Here is a 17,789-nt window from a genome sequence, read left to right on the forward strand (position 1 = left end):
AATCTTACTAATACATTGCTCTGAAGCCAAGGGAGAACGTAATGGGATTAATTACACAAACACAACTATAGCTAAACCAAGGACAATACATTTCACAACATTACAAATTTCACTAATATTACAAAAAATTTAAGAATTATTGGCATGAGGCATAAATAGCCCATGCCACACAGCATGAACCTAAGCACTGCTGAGGAATATATTGTTCCACAAAAGTATACTTCTGAAATAATTGCTTCTCTCACTGATCAATTACTTTTTTTTTAATTGGTGAGCAATTGTGGTTAAGTGACTTGCCTAAGGTCACACAGCTAGCGTCAACTGTCTGAGGCTGCATTTGAACTCAGGTTCTCCTGACTCCAAGGCCAGTACTCTATCCGCTGTGCCACTTAACTGCCCCTGATCAATTACTTCTTAACAATTTTAGCAAGAAATGCTAAATGACTTGTACGTGATTCACAAAGCCTTCTTGATGTTATAAACAAAAAACAGTGAATACATTTCACCCACTCTTCATAACCTCAGGAGACCATAATGAACAAATACAGGGTTTACTGGGTATGGACAGTCAGGCCCACAGGCTTGCTAAAAGATATGAGATCAGGGCAGCTAGGTGGCGCAGTGGATAGAGCACCGGCCATGAAGTCAGGAAAGACCTGAGTTCAAATCCAGCCTCAGACCAAACACTTGACACTTACTAGCTGTGTGACCCTGGGCAAGTCACTTAACCCCAACTGCCTAAAAATTAAAAAAAAAAAAAATATATGAGATTGCTCTATTGCTCACTGCCTGTCATACTTCCCCTTCCAGGGCTTCAGGTGTCTCTTCTGTAACAGGAAGAGATTAGAAGAGCTGATCCCTGAGTCTCTTCCATATCTAAATCCTATGACAAGTCACTGTGTTATGCTACAATGCCTTCAGGTGCTAGTGGTATTTTAAAAGAAGAAATCCCTATGTTAGATATACACAGTTTTCCGTTTGAGTTTGTGCCTTTGCTTTTTTTTTTTTTTTTTTTTACTCTTCCCTATTAAACTACAAAACCTTACTTTCCCTGATGTCAGACATCAGGGGGAACAAAAGCAATCAGCCATTCATGCCTTGTAATCTTGTATGGGCTATGAAACCACATACCTGATGCATGATCAGAAGCAAGACTAAGTAAACAAAAATAAACTCTGAGTAAAGATTTGGAGGTTCTCCTAAGCTAAAATGTATATGATTTAATACACAAATTTTGTGACGTTTTACTCTATTAAGAAGCCAAAAAAAAATCCTGTTATACAGAATCTACAGAAAAACTGATTATGTTGCTTCCAAAAATTGTTGTTATTCTTCAGTTGTGACCAACTCTTTGGGACCCAGTTAGGATTTTCTTGGCAAAGATACTGGAATGGTTTGTCATTTCCTTCTCCAGCTCATTTTACAGATGAGGAAGCTGAAGTAAAGTGTTAAGTGACTTGCCCAGGGTCACCCAGCTAGTAAATGTCTGCGTCCAGATCTGAACTCAGGAAGATGAGTCTTCCTCACTCCAGGCCCATCCATTATGCCACCTAGCTTCCAAAAGTTATTCATCCTTGTATTTTATTTCACTTTTGCACTGAATACCTCTGAGAAGCTCCACATGTTTCACACTGATTACAACAGCTACAATACACACACTGTATACACACGTACTCACAACTGTATACACACTCACATATATATATATATACACACACATACATACACACATTTATTTAAAATATTTTATATGCACATATAGGGTTAGCAAAGAAATAACTCATTCCAAGTACTTCATAAGTAGTTTTCACATGGACACAAATCAGTAACAATGGCAATACCAGAACTAAGATTCTTTATCTTTTATTTAAGTGGTTTTTTTCCTAATATACTCCATTTTCATTTATTAGGTAAATTAAAATTTTAAATATAAATACAAATTTTTAAAATACGGAAATCTTAATAGCTAAGGAAAATTGTTTAGTGTTGATACTATAAACTATGGATTACTAATGAAACGGAGAAGCTCTCAAAACAACTACCTTCATACACGCTGTCCTGCTTGCCAATTAAATCTGGAGCCTGTCCTTTGTACCTATACCAAAAATAAAAAACAAATATTTTATTTTTGTAAAACATAGCTAATAATCAGAAATGCAAGTTAAATCACTAAAACATTGTAAGTAGTAATTTAAACTATGCAAAATAGGAAAATAAACTTCATGTTCTGTTCCTTATATAATAAAAACTTTTAGAGTAATAAGTAAGCACTTATGTGAATCCAAAATCAAATTTAAAAAAATTTATATAGGCTTCCGTGTAACATTAACGAAAATTTAAATAAAAAAATTATCTTAGAAATTTTCATTTGACTTTAATAATTGAGAGTCCAACAAACTATTTTATTTATGAAGTTACATATAGTTGATGGATAATCAATGGATAAGTGGTCAAAAAATGTGAAGAAACAATTTTTGAAAGACTGTAAACTAAGAAGAATTCTATCAAAGCATAATAAAATCACTAATAAAAGTGATAAACATAAACAACTTTGATGTTTCACCTCACACTCAGCAAAATGGCAAGGATAACAAAAAGATGAGAACAGCCAATGTTGTAGACAGTGGAAAGATGAGCAAACTAATGCACTGCTGAAACTGTAAATTGGTATAACCATTCTGGAAAGTTTGAAATTATGGAAAGAAAAGGCATATCCACATCCTTTGATGCAGAGATTTCACTAACAGGCAGATATCCCAAGGAGGTCAGTGAAAAAAAGAAAGGTTACCTACACATCAAAATATTTATAGCAGTATTTTTTGTGGTAGTAAAGAACTAGAAACAAAGTAGATGCCCATAAGGAATAGTTAAACTGTAGTACATAAAAATAATGGAATATTATTCTGCAGTAAGAATGAACATGAAAAGTACAGAGAAGCACGGAAAAAAATTACATAAACTGATGCAAAGTGAAATAAAGTAAAACCAGGAAAACAATACACTTGGATAACTAAAACTATACTGATGGAACAAATAAGAAAACAATTTAAACTGAATGTTGTGAAATTACTAATCTTCGCTCTGAAGAGGAGATATGCGAAGATACCTCCCCACTGCTTCACAGCAAAAGTTGGGGAATACAGATACAGATCAATAAATGCATAGGTTTTTTTGTGTTTTTTAGTTTTGTGAAACTTTTTGTAAAACTGGTGACTCTCTGGGAGAGCTTCAAAAGAATACAGTAGGAAATATAGGTGATGCAAAAAGATATCAATGAAATTTTGTTTTAAAAAAAGAACCATATGAAATACTGCCCTAGGTCAGTAACAAGAGAAATGCAAATCAAAACAACTCTGAGATTTCACCTCACAATCAACAAACGGTAAAGATAACAATAAAAATTAATTATGATTAGAGCGTGAACTGATCCAACCTTTCTGGAAAACAATCAGGAATTATACTAAAAGAAGAATTAAAACTGCCCCTACCTTTTGATCCAGATATCCCCTTGCTACACATACACACCCAAGGAGGTCAAAGAGAGAAAGAAAGGTCCCATGCAGACCAAAATATTCATAGCCTCACTTTTTTGTGTCAGCAAAGAACTGGAAACAAGTAGCTGCTCATTGAATGGAGAATGGACCAACAAACAGTGGTATATAAATAAGGGAAGAGCATTGCATTGTAAAAAACTAATAACATAAAGTATCCAGAGAAGCATGGGAGGACTGACAGAAACAGGTACCTAGTGATGTAAGCAGAACCAGGAAAACAATGTATACAACAACAACAATACAAAAGTAAACAACAAAAAATTTTAAACTGAATGTCAAGTGATTATAATGAACGACCTCTTCTCCAGAAAAGAGTTCAGAAAATGCATTTCCCTCTCATCACTGCAAAGTAGTGGGGACTATGCGTATCAAGTGGACTTGATGGACTTTAAGATTCAGTCGATGTATTGGTTAGTTTTTTTCAATCGCTTCTTTCCCCTCTAAAAATAAATCTTTGTTACAACAGATGAGTCATGTGATAGGAGAGGAAGAAAGGATATACTTAGAAATGAATGTAATGTAAAAGCAAAAGGGTATCAAGGAAAATAAAATAATATTAAGAAAAAAGCTGAAGAGTGGCAACCCCCTAAAATTTCTCAGTAAACTGACAAATTAAAAATACTCCTTATGACAATTTATTCCACCAAAACCAAGTTTGTTTAAATAAATGCATTTAAATCAAAGCTATAAAACTTATTTTCATTTTCATCAACCATATGATCTTAAAACCATGGTTTGGTTAAAAAACTGATAATAAGTACAAATTACTGATGTGAGCAAATGATCTATGCACTTCTCAAGCCAGGGCTTCCCAGCTAGCCTATAACAACTGAATGATAGATATCAAAGTCTGACCTCATTAGATTCCATGGAATTCACTGTCACCAATCCCTCCTAGCTCACCCCCCCTTTTTTTTTTTTGCCTCTCAGAGATTCCCAACAGAGAAGGTAGTACAATGAGAAGCATATCCCCAACAGTCAGTAATCTTGAATTTCTACTTCCACATTCATCTAGGAACAGATAAACCCTCCCTCTTCCCCACATCAAACCCTAGTAAGCAATCATTCAATTTATTCAAACATCATTTATAAAGAGCCTACTACATGCAATATACTATGCTAATAAGCTGTCAGTAAAAATAAGAAAAACACAATGCTTCTTCTTCAAGGACCTTACCCCCTTCAATATCCTTACCCCTTTTTTCAGCTATATTTGGAAAAAAAAAATTCATACCTTTCAGAAGTCGATGTTCTAGATTTAGTCTTCAGAGCCAAATACTTCTCTCTGCAGCTGCCACACAAGAGATAATATGGGTTTCCACTTCCACATTCACCACCAAACCATCCATCTACATAAGAACCATTACTCCGATAGCCCTGACGGTTAGCACTCCGACCACAACCAGGATGGTTTCTTTTCATATGTTGATTGAAGCTGACAACGCTGCATTCACATAGCTCACACACCACCACTTCTTCTCTGTCTTCCGACTCACAAACATGCTGTGTAAAATAATTTTCAGGCTAAATTATTTCTATTTTATGCTGATATCTGACATTACAGTTATCATATAAAACACAGCATTAAAGGAATATAATTTTAACATAAGCTACCAAGTACACAGGGCCTGAAAATTCATGACCACTCAAAAGAGATCAGCCTAGCAATCAACAAAACAAAGCAAGAAAAAAAATACATATTGCCCACACTATATAATGTAGTAGAAAGAGAAACAGATCTGAAACCAAAGGACCTAGGTTCAAATCCTGACTCTTTGAATCATGTGGCCTTGGACAAAAGACATTTACTTCTCTGGTTCTCAGTTTCCTGAGTTCTAAAATGATGAGGCTGAACAAAATTATCTCTGAAGAATCTTATAGCTCTAAATCTAGGCTTCTGATATCTACCTGGACAGGTAGTCCACTGAATCGACTATTTTAAAATAATTTTTAAAATGTTTTAATTTTTTTAAATTGACTTTCATAGATGCAAAAATAGAATACTTTAAAATTTGTAGATGACACCAAGCTAGAAGGAATAGATAACAAAAGAAACGACAGATTTAGGCACTGAAAAGATCCTGAGAGACTATAACATGAGGTTGAATCTAATATGTTGAAATTTAATAGGGATCAATTTAAAGTCTTACATTTGGATTCAAAAAATCAACTTCACAAGCACAAGATGGGAGAAGTCCATGGATAGGCAGAAGTTTGTCTAAAAAAACACCTGAGGGTTTTAATGGACTGTAACTTTAATAAATCAAAGTGTGATATGGCAGTCAAAGAATTAATGCAAGGTTACATTAAGAAAAGTTATGTCCAGGATTTGAGAGTTAATAGTCCTACTGTATTCCTTAGAAGAAGCCTTGAGATCAGCATGGTTCAGTAGGAAGGGCACCGGATCCTGGGTTAGAGCACCCAAGCTGGATTCTAGCTTTGCTGCATCCTCTCTTTGTACAACCATGGTCAACTCGTTCACTTCTATGTGCCTCAGTTTCCTCATCAGTAAAATTTGAGGCTCATACTAAGCTAAGGTTATCCTTATTGTCTTAAATCTATGATGCAGTGATCAGTTGTGGTCACGCCATATGAAGAACTGCTGAAAGAACTAGAAATCTTTAGCCTGGAGAAGTACAGATTTAGTGGAGATACAAAAGCTATCTTGAAGCATCTGCAAAGCTGTCACATGGTATGGGCTAGACTTTTTCTGCTTAGCCCAAGAAGACATTAACTAGGTACAAGGAGCAAAAGAGCTGCACGTCGGTAAGTTTAGACTTAATAGAAAGGAAAATCCTCTAACAATTAGAATTGCCCAAAAGTGGAATAAGCCACTTCAGGAGGCAGTGGATTCCCCATCGCTAGAGGTCTTTAAGCAAAGGATGAGTAACTACTCGTTCCAATATATTTTAGAGGTGATTCTTATGCATGTGCAGGCTGGACTACAGTAGCAGCCTTGGGGGATCCTGTCCAATTCAGGTCCTATGACTCTTAATTTAGTCCACCAATATCTTACATAACTATCTTACACAGATACAGCAGGTAAATAATGAACTGAGCCTAGAATTGAATAGGAGGAAAATAAGCTGCTAGATAACATCTGGACAACTATACAGTGCTTTCAATTAATTCCCAAGCGGTTTCTTGACACAAAAACTCAGTTTTTTAATATCAATACTTTCTTCTGACTAAAAATTGCTCAGAAGTTACTAACATGCTTTGGTGAAGGGAGTTTTCTATACTAATAAAAACACTGGCCCAGTTCTTATTCCTATCCTCCCAGTGATGCTATATAGTTGTGAATCACAGAACACCACGACTTCAGAAGAATCAAAAATGCAATGGAAAGACACACAGAGGGCTTGAGTTGGTGGTGGCGTATTAGCAACACTGCCTTGTATGCAAGAAGCTACATAAATGACAAACAAAAATTAAGCCCTTTGAAACTGAGCAGGTCATAAAGTGAAAGCAAAGGACAAGCTAAGGGCAATCCAAGAGTTAAAGCATCGTCTAGGAAATTAAAAGTCTTAAGGAGGATTGTCAGTGCATTAGGTAAATCCTCTAGGGGAGATTATGGGAAGCCATGAATAGAACTTCAAATGATGACAATGCATGGATGGGTTAAAACTACTACCAGTGGAAGGAAGTATTCACAATGAGGATATGATAGATCTGTTTAAATACTGAAGTACTAAGTATGTGAGTTGAAAATTTTAGCTTTAAATTTAACTGCGCTCTATTAACAATTTCTTCTGAACAATTAATTTATCTCTTAGAGCACACTAACGTTGTTCCTGATGCTCCTTTGGCTCCTGAATCCAAGCTGATTCTGTCAAAGGGCCGCACCTGAGGACCTAAAGGGCCCATGTGGCCTCAAGGCTGCAGGTTCCCCATCCTGGAAAGAATTAACTAGCAAACCAGTAAGACTTCTAAGAAATACTCAATAACAAAAATGAAAAACTGTCTCTACCTCAAAAACTCAAGGAGGCATTACAAATGTTGGTTCAAAGCTAAAAGGAATTCGTTTCCAATTTAAAATGCCTAATATTTCTATATTTGGATTTCTCACAGTCTCTTGCAAAATCATTACATTCTAGTCTATTTATTTAGTTAATTTAAGACTGTTTCTTTTCTCTGAAGGATTTAATGGTTAAAGAATTCCAAGCGGAAATCAGTAAATTTGTGAATTTTTCATGTTATTGAGAAGTATAATGTTCTGTTCTGTTCACATCTAGATCCACTATATAGACTGACATGGAAAGAATTTTTTGGCAAGTTCTAAGTACATGTTATTTCTTAGAATGGATGAAAGGTTATCTTGACTGAATATAAGATAATTATGAATTCCAATAGCCATATTAACACAAAAACTGTTACACTGAGCATCTAATTTTCCTAAGATGATTCCTACACTATAATTTGTCTACAACAACAGAATAATTCAAATACTATGCTTCATTATAAGACTACAAACTAATAATATACATAAAGAGAGAGAAGACATTTTGTTTAATTTTTTCTCATTGGTTTGCAGTAATGAATGTAACTAAGCAATGAATTTAAATTTTTTTTTTAAGATAGCTATCACAAAGACTAACACTTTAACTTCAGATATCAGACAATAAGCTGTTAAGAATAGTAAGCACAACAAAAATAAGTCAAAGCAGCCCCAGCTGCAGTCACACACACCCAGGTAGGCCAATCCAATACCTCCGGGATCCACATTCCCAGAATATCATTATCGCCGGTCAGGTCTTGTCCAAACATTGCCTCCATTGCTTCATCATCTAGATCGATTTCCAGTTCTTCATCCAAGTTAAAGTCATATAATGCCCCAGGGTCTTGCTGCAAAGAAATTCCCTCTCTTCGACTTTGATTCCTATGAGCCTGTACAGAACGGTATAACCCCGCTCAGAACAAAAAAAAAGAAAAACGTTTTACTTGCATACAAAAAAATTCTGAACATTTCAGACCATCTTAATTGCTAACATAGAACAAAGTATCAGATGGGGGTTTAGCTATCTTACCTGACTGATGACCACAAAGGTAAGAAAGTGTCCACTAAAAAATTATGAGTATTCTCCCCAATGTCAAAGCAATATTTTAACATACAGATAATTCTACATTCTGTACAAAACCCTGTATTTTTGAAGTTAAGAATAGAAAGAATTGAACTAAGACCAATACTGGCCGCCCTCTGAACCCTTATCACGTTGCCTGTTCTTTCTTACTGTTGATATTAAGTCAACATTTGTTAATGTCATATTTAAAATGTGTGTATTGTCTCCTATCTAAGCTGTAAACACCACTGGGAGACCAGAGGGAGAGACTACTGTAATTATACAGATCTACCAGAGAGAGGAGTACCTTGAACAAATCATTTAAGTTGTTTGGACCTTAGTTTCATCATCTATAAGAAGAGGATGCTGGACTCAATGATCTCTAAGTTTGCTTCTAGCTCTAAGGTTACAATCCTGGCATAGTGTTTAGTACATAAAGAACACTCAAAAATAAATGACACAAAGGGACTACAAGCTGAAGTAGAAAGGGCACTGGGACTGGAGTCAAAGAAACTAGATCTGGATCACAGCTCTGCTAGTTAATTACTATCTGTGTGATAATCAAGTCATGGAATTGTTCAGGGCTTTAGTGTCATAAATAAAATAAGGGACCTGGACTAAATAATCTTTAAGGTTCACTCCAATTTTACATCTATGATTGTGAAAACAGAATAGTCTGAAATATAGAATTACCTGCTCTTGCCAGCAATGTCCGAGCAGCTAAGTCAAATTTGTGTCTCCTTGTTACTGCAGATCGACTCCTGGAAGGAGGTCCACTTCCAGAAGCTGTATTATCTGCATGATCCAAATTATCAGTGCTGCAAATTAGTTTCAAAACAAAAGCAGAAATGAAAAATCACAATGACAGAAAGAATAATCTATCAAATATTCTCAGTTATGAAGTAACTTGATGATATTTTCCCCTGTATTTTTAAATATAAATGAAGGCACAAGGTTTTTTTGTTTGTTTGTTTTAAATATATCAGGTAATTATTTAGTCAATAGAAAGTGAAAAGAATGACAGTGTATCACAGGCACCTGAGCACTGGCTCTGGAAGAAGAAACCTGGGTTCAAATCTCACATCGAACCCTAACTACTTCAGTGACCTTGGAAAAGTCACTTAACCTTTCTGCATCTCCATTTCCACAACTGTAAAATTCAGGGATTGGACTGGATAGCCTCCAAGGTCCAGTTCCAGGGCTGTGAGTCTATGACCCTGTAATTTATCACTCTAAGCAATAGATATGCTCTGAAACAAACCTCTTTTTTCTTGCATATGCCCCAAGTTACAAAGGGAACAATATTCTGCAACTTGGTCAAAAAGTAATTACTAAAATGACTGTAGGTAGAAAAATGATTTAACTTTTGACTCATATTGCTACTTCTTAGAATGCAAGATAAGAGGTAAAAGCAATTAAAATGATTAATCTGAGCAAGACCAAATGTGACAGCCAATATCTATAAATTTCTCATCTTTGTACTTCAAAGAAGTTAAATTCAACACACTTATTTGCCTAGGAATCCCATATAATGGTAACATGGTCTAAATCTTAATGAAGCCTACTAGGGATATAGGCATGTTCTTATTTTGAATTCTGGGCAAATTGACCTCAGAAGTCCTCCATCATTTTAGTTCTTCGACTCATGCATACCAGAGCAATTTATCTCCCATTTTACTTATTCTCCATTCCTGTCATCCAGTCTCACGTTCTTAGGTATAAAGAACATGTCCATACCACCTCTTCCCAAACCCTCATCCCTATTTTCATCAGCATCACTCTTCTTCAGGCCCACATCTATACAATTTGTCTACCAGCTAGTACACTCCATATGACCTTTGGAAAATCTTGTCATTGTCCATAAGTCCTCAACTTTAGAACAAAGATTCTTTGCCTCCTTCATCATTTTAACTGAAAGCCAGTATCTGATGACACCACACCCCTTTTTAACCCTGTCCAACGAAGTCTACTTCTCTCAATGGAAGAGGGGAGTTAGTATACTCCTTACTCCTTTCACTGCTATTTCCAGATCATTCTTCTCCAATCATCTCTCAAAATAGCTTTTCTATATTCAATCAGTTTCTCGGTCTTGTCTTTCCCACCTCCACAGCATCATATGTCTATACTCTTCTCTCTATTCATACAGCTTCTACCACTACTCTTTGCCTAGATAATTTTAATAATGTCCTAGTTGGTTTCCCTGGCTAGATTCTCATCTCTCTTTAATTCATCTTCACTGAGCTGCCAAACTGATATACCTAAACATAGAAATGACAATGTTGCCCTCTCTCACTTACTCAAAAATCTTCTGTGGCTTTCAATACCTACTACAATATAATACAAAATCCTCAGCATGGCATTTAAAGCCTTCACAATCTGGTTTCCACCAAATCTTCTTTAACGATTCTTCTTTATGCACTCTCCATTCTAGTCAAACTATTCCATATACATGGCATTCCATCTCCCACCTCTGCCTCTGAAAAACCTGTCTCCCTTTTCTGGAATGACTTCCTCATCTCTGCCATGTAGAATTCCTCTCTTCCTTCAAAGCAGAGCTCAGGTATCATCTCCTACATAAGACCTTTTTTAATACTCCTAGCCAGTTAACGCTCTCTCCTGGAATGATTTTCTACCCTTCAGAATGCTTCTTTTGTTTTGTTTTGTTTTGTTTTTTGGAGGGAAGGGGAAAGATTTTGTACAGCTTGTAGTCCCCAGTAGAATATACACTTCTTCAAAATAGGGACCATTTTCTTTTTCTACTGTTTTTTATTCCTAGCACCTAGTATAGTACCTTGCCTAGAGAAAGAACTTGTTCTCTTTCTTTTAGTGTATCCCACACTCACAACCCTATATCCAAATTTATCTTTGACTATTCCTTCTCCCTCAACCTTTCATACTAAATCCAATTCCCATCGATTCTACTTCTACAACATATCATATAGTCTTTCCTTCCACTATGTTTCCACTGCTATTGGCTTTATACAAGTACTTACTGCTACACAATTTGCTTCTTGAAAGAGCCTAAGAGTTCCTGATTCTATACTCTTTTTCTCTAATCCATCCTTTGTACTGAACAAAAAAAAATATTGGTTATGCACAGCTTTGATTGTGACACTCCTATCCTCAAAAATCTTCAGTGGCTAGCTATAATTTATCAATGTTCAATTCCTTAGCCTATTACTCAAGGTCCCCCATAATCTGGCATCATCCTACCTTCATGGTTCATACCTGTTACACTTCAGTCAACTTATTGGCATCTTATACTGAATATGCCTGAATGGCTCTGCCTCTCATGTTCTTATACCTACAAATTCTTCCCTCTTCCTTAGGTGTGGACTATCACTCATCTTTTAAGCCCAACTCAAATCTCACCACCTTCATGAAGCCTTCTCTGATTCTACTTGTCAGTAACATCCTTCTCCCTAGCAATCATGATAGCACCTTTTTTAAAAAAAATACAAAAAACAAAAAACATAATGCACTTTCATAATATGTGTTCCAGAATCTGGTTTTTTTTTCTGTCTTATTTACCTAGACTGTATAGTCTTTAAAGATATTAACTGTAATCAGCTAAATTTTATATCTCCTTCCATACCAATACCATAATGCCCTTGACATTAAAGTAATCACTGTATAGTCACTAAATAAATAATTGAAATTAATACCAAGGACAAAGAATTTAACAACCTGATTTGTTAGTTAAATCACCAAAATTTAAAACTAACACCAAGTTTGTGATTGATTTTACTTACACACACACACACACACACACACACACACACACACCTCTCTCTGTTTTAATTATAAAAGCTGATGTTCTCTATTTCTAAACAAAATTAGTGACTAAGTTTTAAAGAACTGTCTGAGGCATTGAGAGGTTAACTGACTTGCCCAAGGCCATACAACCAGGGCACAACTTAACCCAGGTGCAAGCTGTCACGAAGTAAATTCCCTAAAAATGTTCAATATAGTATTACCATTCCTAATTGTAAATTCCACAAGGACAGAGAACATGTCTTATTTTATCTTTGTTATCTCTTACAGTGCCTACACAAAATTCTATACACGGTACAGAGGGGCTTAATAAATAGTTGTTGGATAATGTATCCCAATTTTTCAAGAAATCTATAGATCATAAAACGTTTGGGTACGGGAAAGTCAAAGTAGAATTTAAAACCATTTCTGAAATTTACCACTATTGCAATATAGAATTGAAAAATTAAAATAAGTATTTCACCTTTCATTAAATCCCTCCTCCATTTCAGCAGCATCAGCTGATGGTATGTCCCCAGGTGATTGCAAATAACAAGGGTCATTAGACTTCCCACTGCTGGTGCCTGAAACTCTTGCTCCATGACGTGAATCAGAAGTGCTACCTGACTGAGGTTCCTCATCATCTTCATTGCCAGGATGTTCTATCATCCACATGGCCAGGACTGTAATGTTCTGGGCATCTGCTTCACCTCTTGCACCTGATGAAAAAATAAATAAAACTACTTTTCTGCACAATAGACATTTATGCTTCTCTAACTATCTTTGGTGACAGTTAACTGTTTTTTTTATCAAACTTTATAGCTATTTGATAACAAACTCCAATGAATTCATGACCTTACTAATGATGTGAGTACTTTCTACATTGATACAGATGTACCAATGATGTGGATTACATACTTTCTCATCCTGTGCAACTCTGGAGCATGTTCTCCAAAAAATCCTCCTTAAGAGAATTCACCAAGAGTTTCTACACACTGTGTTTGGAAAGATTTAAGTAAAGTCCCAGCAACCAATTGAGTCTGCTTTGTTAGAACCAGCCTAGCTAAGTACTGAGAGACTCTCCAACAAACAGACTGGCCCCCTGGCAATGAAGTTGACATGACAACTCATAAAACAAAGAAAAATATAAATGGCCTTCAATCCTGTATAGCTTCCTTCAATTTCTTCAAAAGCAGTGGTAGAGGGATTAGAAAAGTGGGCAGAGAGTACTAAGAATCAGTTTTTAAATTGTCCATAAGGATCTACATTAGCTGCTGGTATTTTATATGTGAGATCCTTACCCAGCAATGAAATGAGTGAGCATAATGTTGGAGGAACTGAATTAATTACATTAATCTTCACATAGTCACACTTCATTATAAATGAAACCAGAAGAAGGAAATTATAGCTAAAGAGAAAGACAGTTCACTGGCTCTACTTGATGAGGAAAATAAAGGAGATGGTAGAGTCAATTTTATTGTGTCCCCAAAGGCAATAAGAAATATTTAATGGAAAATATGGTTATCTTGTATTGCAGTGATTGTGATAAATGTATTTGCAAAGAGGCCACCATGAATGTGAATGGGATGAATTAAGGTATGAAATAGAAACAACAGAATGGATTAAAAATCAGAATCCAACAATATGATGTTTGCAAGAAACATTTAAAAATGAGAGATACACATAGAGTTAAAAGAATGGGCCCAGAGTAAAACTTAGCATGCATTCACTGATGTGGGGAAAAAAATAAATAGGGGCAACAATCATGATCTCAGACAAAGTTAAAGCTAAAATAGATTTAATTAAGAGAGATAAACAGGGAAACCACATTATGATAAAAGGTATCATAGACAATGAAGTAATATCAATACTAAAACTACATGCACCAAATAATACAGCATTTAAATTTTTAAAGGAAAAGTTAAATGAATTACAGGTGGAAATAAATAGTAGTCCTATAATAGTGGGGGGCTTTAATCTTCCCCTCTCAGAATTAGATAACCCTAACCAAAAAATAAACAAGAAGTCAATGAAATGAATAAAATTTTAGACAAGTTAGACATGATACATATCTGAAGAGAATGGAAAGAGAATAGAAAGGAATACACCTTTTTTTCATGGCACATGGTACCTTTACAAAGATCGACCATATATTAAAAGGCATAAAACGTTTTATAATTAAAAGCAGAAACATTAAATTCATCCTTTTCAGATCACAATGCAATAAAAATTATATTTAGTAAGGCCATAGAAACACAGAATAAAAACTAATTGGAGACTAAACAACCTAATTTTAAAGAATAACAGGATTAAAGAACAAATCATAGAAACAATAATTTCATTTAAGACAATGACAATAACGAGACAACATATCAAAACCCATAGGATACATAGAGCAAAAGCAGTAATCAGAAGAAAAACTGTATCTCTAAGTGCTTAGATCAATAAAACAAAGAAAAGAGCAGACCAATGAACTGGGGATGAAATTTTTAAAAAAACAGAAAAAGTACAAACTAAAAATCCTCAATTAAACACTAAATTGGAAATCCTAAAAATTAAAGGTGAGATTAAGAAAACTGAGTATAAGAAAACCATTGAATAAATAAAACTAGGAGTTGGTTTTATGAAAAACTTACAAAATAGATAAACCACTGGTTAATATGATTAAAAAAGAGAGAAGAAAACCAAATCACTAGTATTAAAAATGAAAAGGGTGAATATACCACTAGCAAAGATGAAATCAAAGCAATTATAAACAGTCATTTTGTCCAATCATATGCCAATAAATTTAACAATTTAAGTGAAATGAAAGATATTTACAAAAATATAAACTGCCCAGATCAGCAGAAGAGGAAACAGAATGTCTAAATAAACCTATTTTAGAAAAAGAAATTGAACAGACTATAAATGAGCTTCCCAAGAGAAAAGTACCACAAACAGACAGATTTACAAGTGAATTCTATCAAACTTTAAAAACCAACTAAGTCCAATATCAAATAATTTATTTGGAATAATAGGTAAAAAAAAAAAAAAAGGGTCCTACCAAACTCCTTTCATGAAACAAATACGATATTGATACCTAAACTAGGAGAAAAGTAAAAATAGAGAAAGAAAATACAGACCAATTTCATTAATGAATATGATGCAAAAATCCTAAATAAAATATTAGCTAGGAGAGTACAACAATATATTACAAAGATTGTACCAAGTGGTATTTATACCAGGAATGCAGGGTTGGTTTAACATAAATAAAACAATTATGTAATTGATTATATCAACAATAAAAGTAACAAAAATAATATGATTATATCAACAGATGCAGAAAAAACTCCTGATAAAGTACAACATTCACTCATATTAAAAAAAAAATACTTGAAAGTATAATATATAAATGGATCTTTCCTTAAATTGATAAGAAACATTTACCTAAAACCATCAGCAAGCATTATCTGTAATGGGGATAAGCTAGAAGCCTTCCTAGTAAGATCAGGTGTGAAACAAGATGCCCACTGTCACCAATATTATTCAATATTGTATTGGAAATCCTAGCAGTAACAATAAGAGAAGAAAAAAAATAGAAGGAATCAGAATGGGCAATGAGGTAATAAAACTATCTCTTTGCAAAACAATATGATGACATACTTGGAAAATCGTAACGACTCAATTAAAAAGTTAGTTGAAACAATAATTTTAACAAAGTAGCTGGATATGAAGTAAACCCACTTAAAAAATCAGCACTCCTATATATCACCAACAAAACCCTACAAGAAGAGATGGTAAGGGATATCCCATTTAAAATCACTCTAGTCTAGACTAGACAGATGCCAAAATAAACCCAGGCACTCCATGAACAAAATTACAAAAAAATTTTATACAAATAAAATCAGATTTAAATGATTGGAGAAATATTAATTGTTCATGAGTAGGCAGGACCAATATAATAAAAATGACAATTTTACGTAAATTAAGCTATTTATTCAATGCCATCCCAATTAAATTACCAAAAAATTATTTGACTAAGTTAGAAAAAATAATAACAAAATTCATTTGGAAGAACAAAGGTCAAGAATATCAAAGAAGCTAATGAAAAAAATGTAAAGGAAAGAGGTTTGGCAGTAAATTATAGTAAGGGAGTAATTATCAAAACTATCTGGGTACTGGTTAAGAAATAGAAAGGTAAATTAGTGGAACAGAGTAAACATACAATTCACAGCAGTAAATGACTATGGTAACCTTGTGTTTGACAATGTAAAGATTTAAGTTTTGGAGATAAGAATTCATTATTCAGTAAAAACTGCTGGGAATGCTGGAAAGCAATCTGGCAGAAATTGGGCATAGACCAATATCCTACACCATTTAGCAAGATAAGGTCAAAATGGATACATGATCTAGATACAAAGGGAGATATTAGAAAATTAGAAGAACAGAGAACATATTACCTATCAGACTTATGAATAGGGTGAACAATTTATAAATATACAAGAGGCAGAGGACATTGTGACGTATAAAATGGATAATTTAAATTACAATAAATTGAAAAGTTTCTGTAAAAATAAAACCAATGTAGCCAAATCAGAAGGAAAGTAGAAAATTGGGGGGAAACTTTTTATAGACAGTTTTTCAGATAAAGATCTCACAATCTCAAATCCTGACTGATGAACAGCTAAAGGAGATGAATAGGTAGTTTTTTGATGAAGAAATCAAAATGATTTAGTCACATGAAAAAATGCTCTAAAGCATTATTGATTAGAGAAATGCAAATTAAAATAATCTTGAGATATCACTTTAAACCTACAAGATTGGCTAAAATGATAGAAGGGGATAGTGACAAATGTTGGAGGGGATGTAAATAAGTTGGGACACTAATTCACTGTTGGTGGAACTGTGAATTGATCCAACCATTTTGGAGAGCAATCTAGATTATACCCAAAGAGTTACTAAACTGCCTATAATATCCTTTAATCCAGAAATACCACTATTAGGTCTATTCCCCCACGATAATAAGAGGAAAAGGAAAAAGACCTATATGTTCTAAAATATTTATAGCAGCTCTCTTTGTGGTGGCAAAGAACTGGAAATTACAGGGATGCCCTTCAATTGGGGAATGGCTAAACAAATTATGGTATATGCTCATGATGGAATAGTATTATGATATAAGAAATGATGAGTTCATTGATTTTAGAAAAACATGGAAAGATCTGCATGAAATAATGAAGAGTGAAATGAGCAGAACCAAGAGAATGTTATATACAGTAATAGTACTTTTTTTAAAAAAAACTTTGAGCAACTAAGTCATTTTATACCCAATTAACTACAAAGGACCTATGAAGGAAGATGTGATCTGCCTCCAGAGAAAGAACTGAAAAACAGTTAGTTAAAGAAGTATGTATAATATTGGTTTTACACACACACACACACACAC

At 34.4% G+C, this 17,789-nt stretch overlaps 1 protein-coding gene across 1 annotated transcript in view; it reads right to left on the minus strand.

The window, feature by feature from the left end:
• The window catches only part of HERC1 (HECT and RLD domain containing E3 ubiquitin protein ligase family member 1), a 193,823-nt gene that overhangs the window by 53,869 nt on the left and 122,165 nt on the right, over positions 1-17,789 (minus strand). The window contains exons 41-45 of the mRNA XM_027851988.1: positions 12,852-13,086; positions 9,308-9,432; positions 8,244-8,464; positions 4,789-5,057; positions 2,043-2,095 (exon numbers count right to left, since the gene is read on the minus strand). Coding sequence (XP_027707789.1) covers positions 2,043-2,095; positions 4,789-5,057; positions 8,244-8,464; positions 9,308-9,432; positions 12,852-13,086 — 903 coding nt within the window. The remainder of the gene's footprint in view (positions 1-2,042; positions 2,096-4,788; positions 5,058-8,243; positions 8,465-9,307; positions 9,433-12,851; positions 13,087-17,789) is intronic.

Source organism: Vombatus ursinus, unplaced genomic scaffold (assembly GCF_900497805.2).
Source record: "Vombatus ursinus unplaced genomic scaffold, bare-nosed wombat genome assembly UNPS02009205.1, whole genome shotgun sequence".
NCBI lineage: Eukaryota > Metazoa > Chordata > Mammalia > Diprotodontia > Vombatidae > Vombatus > Vombatus ursinus.